This window comes from Paramormyrops kingsleyae, chromosome 22 (genome assembly GCF_048594095.1).
Source record: "Paramormyrops kingsleyae isolate MSU_618 chromosome 22, PKINGS_0.4, whole genome shotgun sequence".
Classification (NCBI taxonomy): domain Eukaryota; kingdom Metazoa; phylum Chordata; class Actinopteri; order Osteoglossiformes; family Mormyridae; genus Paramormyrops; species Paramormyrops kingsleyae.
This window is the reverse complement of record NC_132818.1, coordinates 13,125,615-13,132,731: the sequence shown is the minus strand read 5'-3', so window position 1 is coordinate 13,132,731 and position 7,117 is coordinate 13,125,615. Positions and strand designations below refer to the sequence as shown.

The window sequence follows — 7,117 nt, the reverse complement described above, 5'->3', positions numbered from 1 at the left end:
TTCCTTTCAAATCAAATTTTAATTTATGACACAGCCAAGAATACACATAAGATGGGAACACTCTGTTGCTTAGTATAACCAAGGAAGAGGACAGGCTTATTTACAGAAATCACCCAGAAGAGGGCTGAATCCAGACTGTCAGCAGGTGAGAACAGATACAGCAGTAGATTCTTATAACTTACACTCCAGCCTGCTGAGGACCTGCAGGTTGTTCATCTAATGAAACAAAGAGATTCCATGGTTTCAGTGCACATTAAAAATATGGAGGGGAAAGAGGGGTGAGCTTGAATATAAAAAGGACTTTCAATTCACGGCATTAACATATAAAAACGGGAGATTCACACTGAAGGTAACGTTTGCTCAGAGGGGTACACGGTGACCGACCGCTCGGTGACCATGGCAGCAAAATGTCAACCGCAGGAGCCGGGCAAAGGCATTGAGCCCTTTGTGACTGGAGGGTTCATGGACAGACACGTCACTGCAGCGAAAGGGGGGGGGGGGGGGGTTAAAAGGGTGGCATTTCAACTGTGCTTGTGAGCTGGATTAAAACTGAGATGGACTGTGTGTGTGTGTGTGTATGTGTGCGTTTGTGTGTGCATGTGTTTTCCACTCGTCTTGCCATCCCCTCTGCTCCCTTTCACTCGTTCTTCTTCTCCTTCTGCTTGAGCAGCTTGTTGATCTCGCGCCGGGCCATGCCCATGTACTTGGAGATGATGCCGTGCCGGTTGAGGCCGGGCAGGAGCAGGAGGAAAGTCACTGTGAAGAGAGACACGTCAGTCAGTCTCGCTGACGGCTGTGCGTCAGCATGAGCAGAGCGGCCTGCACTCAGAAGGCTCTTTCTCTGCAGTTCGAATTACATTCTTACATTTTATTTATTTCGCTTTTCCCCCCAAAATGGCATTTTAGAGGAAGCTGGCTCAGCCAGTACCTGAAGCAAAGGGTCACGGGCCCAAACGCTAAAACGGCTGCCAAACCTGGGATTTGAACCGGTGACCTTTCTAACACAGACACAGTACCCTAAACCACTGAGGCACAAACCACTTCTTTACATACAAGCAAGAAGTTCATGTTTGATATCACTGTATAAACGCCATACACAAGGTACACACAGAAATCCTGAAGTTACATTTAATACCTTTAATACTTTCTCAATACTTTTTAAAACCAACACAACACTGAGATGCAATTGTTTTAAAATCGGAAACTTTTCTAACTTTTACCATGATGTATGCTACACACTCTTGGCCAATACAACAGAATTTAAATAGGGAACTTGGGTCAACAGAATAGATTTAGAGACCGATTTTAAACACATCTTGCATTTAACTTCTTGATTAAAAAATAATTATATAAAATGTTCAACAAAAGGATAGAAGTTCCAACAAACTGGCATTCCCTACATGAACTGGTGATAACATTACAACCAGTGAAAGGACTCGAACCTGTTATAGCAATGCAATATCAAGGCAAGTGCCTTAATCTGATGATGTACCCGGCTTTGTCTTTACCACATGTGAATGACTTAGTGATGTCAGAGTCGGGAAACATCTCTTTAAACAGCTCTCCAATTCCTTTGTTACAGTCCGAGTGGTGTATAACACCACAACAGAAACTCGGAGCGCAGCGTTGGTGTAGCCGTAACGTTGGTATAGCTGGATGACACAGAACCGTCATATTTCTATCACTATTTCCATAGCAATTTCTACAGTGTAATGTTTGACAGGTGCTCGTTTAATGACATCATCTCATTACAACCTCGTATTTGAACCTCGCATGCCTGCTCATGTTCATGCGCAACATTACACTTCCCGGTAAATTTTATGACGGTGCCCGATTTGTGGATTCTTTGTGTTCTCTGTCTGTTTAATAAAAGTTCTGCATAGTGCCTGCACTTCTGTCTGAGTGCGTGTTTATGGGTCTTGTTACGGTGGGATGACTGCACATGTCCCTGATGGCCGCCACTATTATGGTGCAGCAAAGTCAGTATGTTATGCCAATAGGACAAAGAACAATAGTAATGTGTGTTATTTTGTCCATTTCTTCTCTGGATCCCACCGGTTTGGAGTGATATAAATAGACGCGCATAACTGGTACACAAGTACGCATTCGCCGTAAGACATAAGCCGTAAGACAGTGAGATAACCCTGTGACAGAGTCGTCCCGATAGGTGCTGCAGGGACAGAAAACTGCACCAGTGCTTCTCCCTCCCCCATCTCCACAGGAAATGTTCTGGTCTCAGATCTCCATGCTTCCCAGGAAGCTTGTCCTCAGAAATGGCCATTCACAGTTGCCTGTCCTTCCCTAATACCCCTCCTAACAACATAATCAGGTTGAGATCTACAGAGTGCTCCTAAATTCAGCGCATCTGATTGCCTCAGTCAGCTGCTAGCAGCTCCCGTGACCACATCACTTCCTGCAGAACTTCACACCCCTCACCAGTAATACTGGCACAGCACTGCAAATTTCACTCATTATGTTGCCTTCATAACTTCTATTCTGTATATGGCTTGAGGTTTTCCTCAGGGGAATGCTTTGAGCGTGCCAGTTCATTCGGGAAATGCTCATCTTGAAAACTGTTCAAATGATGATATTCCTTTACTGACTGTGCTGCCAAAGCAGGGAACACTAACACCCGGGATGGAAGCCAGCGTGTGAGCAGAGCTGCACAGGGGTCACAGTAAGAAGCAGGCAGAGCCACATCTACATACCGACAAGGTAGGTCAGGAACAGGTTGTGTACTTGCTGGCCAAGCCACGCCACCATCACAAGAGTGCTGATCACAGACATGAAGTACTGGGGAAAGAGAGAAACACCACAGGGGAAATCTCAATACCAGTCCAAGGCTGGTCCAAGGCCCCCCGCCCCAGAGAACTCATTACATCAGGGGTGGCGAACCTGATCCATGGAGGGCCGGTGTGGGTGCAGGTTTTTGGGATGACCTCACCATCAGCCAATAACAGTGGGTCTCCGGGACTGGAGTTGAGTATCACTGCTTTATTACTGGCTGATGGAGAGGTCATCCCAAAAACCCACACCGGCCTCCATGGAACAGGTTCCCCACCCCTGCATTACATGTCAATACCAGTATTTTGTGTCTTGCAGAACGAGCAAGAAAACACTGCACATGTACTGGTCCTTTGGACCTGTAAATAGTACAATGTGCCAGCTTTGAGTCCACAGCCCTGACACCAGACTGCCGACGTCTGTGGGCTCCGTTTGGCTTCTGGTCATGTGTCTAGTGTGGCCCAGCCAAGTCTTTATTCCAAAGCAGATCTGCACCCGGCAGGCTAGAAAAACGCAGGCCGATATGACGTACCACTTTGGGTTTCTCGTCCTTCAGGCCCAGAAGGCGTTTCCACCAGCCCTGCACACTGTGTCGGCTCATCACCAGGTTCCTGCAGATCTCATGAAAGCGCTGCTGCTGCTCGGTGGTCCTGTAGGTGGCGCCGGTGAACAGAAGAGTCCAGTAAATGGGAGGCGTCATGGCTCCGGTCCATTAAAAACATCACACGCCAAGAAATGTGTTCAAGTGTCAATGCTTTGCGTACCAAAATGCACATTAATGTACACAAACGAACCAGTCTTAGACACCCTGCTTAACATCTAAAACAGGATCCTCTTACTGCGGTTTTCACAGGCTGTTGCTAGAACATTCCACAGCATCTTATGATCTGCAGACAAAGCTTCATTCAGGCAACACTGTCAAATCTACATCAGGGACGCAGTATTACATTCATGTCGCCATTTTGGAAGTTTCTGGCCTTGTCTGTATACGGGTGTGCGCACACGTCTAAGGCTGATGGTCGCCACTTCTTTTTTTTTTTTAAATATAAGAAACGGAAGTGATTAAAATTACGACACAAGCAACTGAAACCGAGAACCAAGAAAGTCTCACAGTGAGCAATGGATCATGTTTTCATAACTAGACGGAGGATTTGAGGTGTACACTCAAACCTACAAGGCAAAGCAACAATCTGCCATGACAGGAAACAGGTTGGATATGCTCGACCTTAACCTGAAAAACGGGCTTCTGAAGATACCTCTGAGGGACAGACTCAGCTGCATAAGTCCCACTTCTAGTAGCCAATCAAGGTTTTTATTTGAATATGAGCAGTGCAAGGCAAACGGCACGAAACCCAGATATGGAAGCATGCCCCAACACATTTAGGAATGCAACGCCCAAGTTATGCACATGGGTATGATCTAGATCTTCTGGAGGACCGAGCATTTTCAGTGCTGCTAGTCCTGAGTTGGGATTAGCAACTGTGAGCACCAATCAGAGCTGTGCTGCGCGGGAGGGAGCTCAATTCTTGCCAATGCAGCAGATTTTATTTACAGATCTAAAAATGCAAGTGGCTATGGATCAAAGACTCATTGCTGAGCGCTCAGAAATAACCCCCAGATCTGGCCCCTCCCTCACCCCCAGTCAGCTGCTCAGTCCAGAGGACACGACTGGACATTACACAGCAACTGTGGCTTGTCACACAACACTGCCGCAGGAGAACACTGAAACACCCTGTAAAGGTCAAGTCTGGCCTGCCAGCGAAAGAACGGCTAGCTCACACCCTAACAGTGTGTGTGTGCGCAGGCGCGTGTGTCGAAACCCCATTAACTTACCATTTGTTGGAGCCAAAGACTCTGGGGGCCAGGGTGGGCACCAGGTAATCAGCCAGGCACAAAATCATCACAGCACAGGACACTCCAGTTAGCACAGATGGGTCCAGGAAGTAGACCAGCCTGCACAGACAGTTGCCAGACATTAGTGCAAACTCAAAAAGCACAGTAGACATTTAACCAACAGAGCACCCCCATATTTTCACAGGGCTTACAAAAATTAAGGCAAAAATCTACCAAGAGACAAAGGATGACTCATAGACACACCTGCAAACCTGTTTGGCCAACAAAACACGACTGAACCTTGACCTAAAACAAGCAGGTGCCAAACTGATTCCAGCTATGTCAGGGTCTACCCTGAAGAGCATTGCTTTACAGTGAAAGTGACAGTCCATTCATAATCTGGAGGTACAGCCAGCCTGGGGCCCATCATTACATAAGATAGGAACAGACTGAGTGCCATTAAAAGAAGAACATCAAAAACTGAAGATTTGACCACCTATGACAAGCCTGTGACAATGAGCAACACAGGATCTAGGGAGACAGTGCCAAGGTCACCTGAAAACACCATTTTATACAGGTGCTTTTGTTTAAAATGAATGGTGTAGACCAGTGTTTCCCCAACCCAGTCCTTGGGGAACCCCGGACAGTCCGTGTTTTTGCCTCCTCTCAGCCCCCTACGCACCTGTACCGAGTATTCGGTGTTCCTGATTGGCTGAGGACTGAGAGGGAGCAAAAACGTGGACTGTCCAGGGTTCCCCCCGAGGACTGGGTTGGGAAACACTGGTGTAGATAATCTGCATACATATCAGCATTTTCAGTTATGCACAACAGTGTGAAGTAAATACTCACAAGAAGAGCACAGTGGTGACAGCCACGAGGGCACCAGGGAACCAGGGCTTCTCCCAGCGCAGAACCTGGTCACTGGCCAGGATGACCTCACCCCAGCCCTGCAGCTGCTCCTCCAGCTGCGACGTCTCGTGGGCCTGTTTGACGGCACACAGGACATCACCGTCACACAACACCGCCACCTCTCCATCCTACCTGCATTCTAGCCAAGTGCACAACCCTCCCCCACCCAAAATGCAGATACCATGTTTGTGTAATATAATGGGGGCGGATCGACAGCAATGCACCAGAGGGCACACTGTTGACGGGGATGTCTACTGCAGACTGAAAGATGACAGTGCAGGAAGCAACACAAAGACGGCAGTCTGCTTTTAATAGGTCGTTATATATAGATTCCTGTGGTCTCTTACAATCCTAAAAGCACCCACAGAACGGGCTGCGTGAACAGTTCTGTCCAACGGGTTCACAAACAACCAGACACTAATCAATGGCTTCTTAAGCCCGCTATAAGCAAACAGATTAGAGGTAGGCGACATCAGTAGAGAATGGATGAGTAGAGGCAGGTTAAGGCATAAACTAACTGGTTAACACTTACTGCGTCACCACGAAGAGTACACAGTCAGGGATGAAAGAGAGGACAGAGGCCAAGGGGAAGGGGTGCGACTTAACGGTTTGTCAAAGCTTTCAGAAAGCACGTTAGAGAGCTAACTGGACACGCAAGTAGTTAACTAGTAAATAAAGAGCCGCACAAGATTTTTGCCAACAGAAACGACAGGTGCAGAAATGTCAGCCCTCCGCAGAAGCAGGCCAATATACTGATATAGAATACAAGCTACACGACGAAACATTTACAAACATTTAAAATACGTATATTATTTTAAATTTCGTTCTATAAATGTCTTGCATCTCTCTTATTTGTATTCTTGAAACACACCCGACCGGCTGAAACCTTGCAGGTTATACACATTCCAAGCTAACGTTAGCCAGCTAGCCACCCTCCCTTAATAAACAGGCACCACCGGGCATACGTACAATAAGGTTTGCGCTCTTGTTGTCGCCTTCTGCCATACTCGAGCTTTGACAAGAACAACTTTTGCGGAAACGTTCGTCAGCGCCTTATATATCGTCAGCAAGAAGCTGCTCAGAAGAGAAAAAAGCCAGACAGCTACTCGCAAGCCCACACCTATCCAAAACGGACTTCCAACAGTCTGGGTTGTTTTCACGCAGGCGCAGTCCGACTGTGTGGAAACCTGGGAAGTGGAGTCTATTAAAAGAAACCGTGTTGACGAATAAAAGCATGCAAAAGCGTCGAATATAAACAATTCACATGTTCTCATATTCGTGAGATGTCGAATACTTCATCGTAGCAGTCTCAGTGGAAGTAATCATGTAATCATGTGATGAAATCATTGATTTTCCTCTCCCTTACCCTCCAGCGAAAACACAGTGAAACAGGACTTGCGCAACCCTCGGGAATCTTCTTCCACATCCGATTGGCTGGCTCGATTAAAAACAACGTTTGCTTTTCACCAATTGAAAAAGGTATATGATGACGTCTGAACAATTTATTGTCCTTGTAAAATTGATTAGGAAATAGGTGTTTCTAAATTCCAAATATCGTAATCTTCAGTATTGATATTATTACAAATATATT

The 7,117-nt window shown here is 46.6% G+C and overlaps 1 protein-coding gene across 2 annotated transcripts; it reads right to left on the bottom strand.

Annotated features, from left to right (window-relative positions):
• On the bottom strand, positions 1-6,967 carry LOC111849355 (ADP-ribosylation factor-like protein 6-interacting protein 1). Of its 2 annotated transcripts, none has more exons than XM_023822163.2 (6): positions 6,893-6,967; positions 5,467-5,600; positions 4,618-4,737; positions 3,317-3,434; positions 2,709-2,793; positions 1-756 (listed from the first exon to the last, which is right to left on the bottom strand). In XM_023822163.2, exons 1-6 carry the CDS (start codon positions 6,950-6,952, stop codon positions 638-640), a joined length of 636 nt encoding a protein of 211 aa, XP_023677931.1. In that variant the 5' UTR covers positions 6,953-6,967; the 3' UTR covers positions 1-637. The 2 variants fall into 2 exon arrangements, with proteins under 2 accessions (XP_023677931.1, XP_023677932.1); XM_023822164.2 differs by lacking the exon at positions 6,893-6,967 and adding an exon at positions 6,496-6,873.
• Between the last annotated feature and the right edge of the window lie 150 nt (positions 6,968-7,117).

Excerpts from the sequence above, each read along its gene's own strand:
- LOC111849355 (XM_023822163.2), bottom strand. The coding sequence starts at position 6,952 with ATGTGGAAGAAGATTCCCGAGGGTTGCGCAAGTCCTGTTTCACTGTGT. Across the intron at positions 5,601-6,892 it reads CACTGTGTTTTCGCTGGAGG|GCCCACGAGACGTCGCAGCT; the intron begins GTAAGGGAGAGG and ends GCCGTCAAACAG. Across the intron at positions 757-2,708 it reads GTTCCTGACCTACCTTGTCG|TGACTTTCCTCCTGCTCCTG; the intron begins GTATGTAGATGT and ends CTCTCTTCACAG.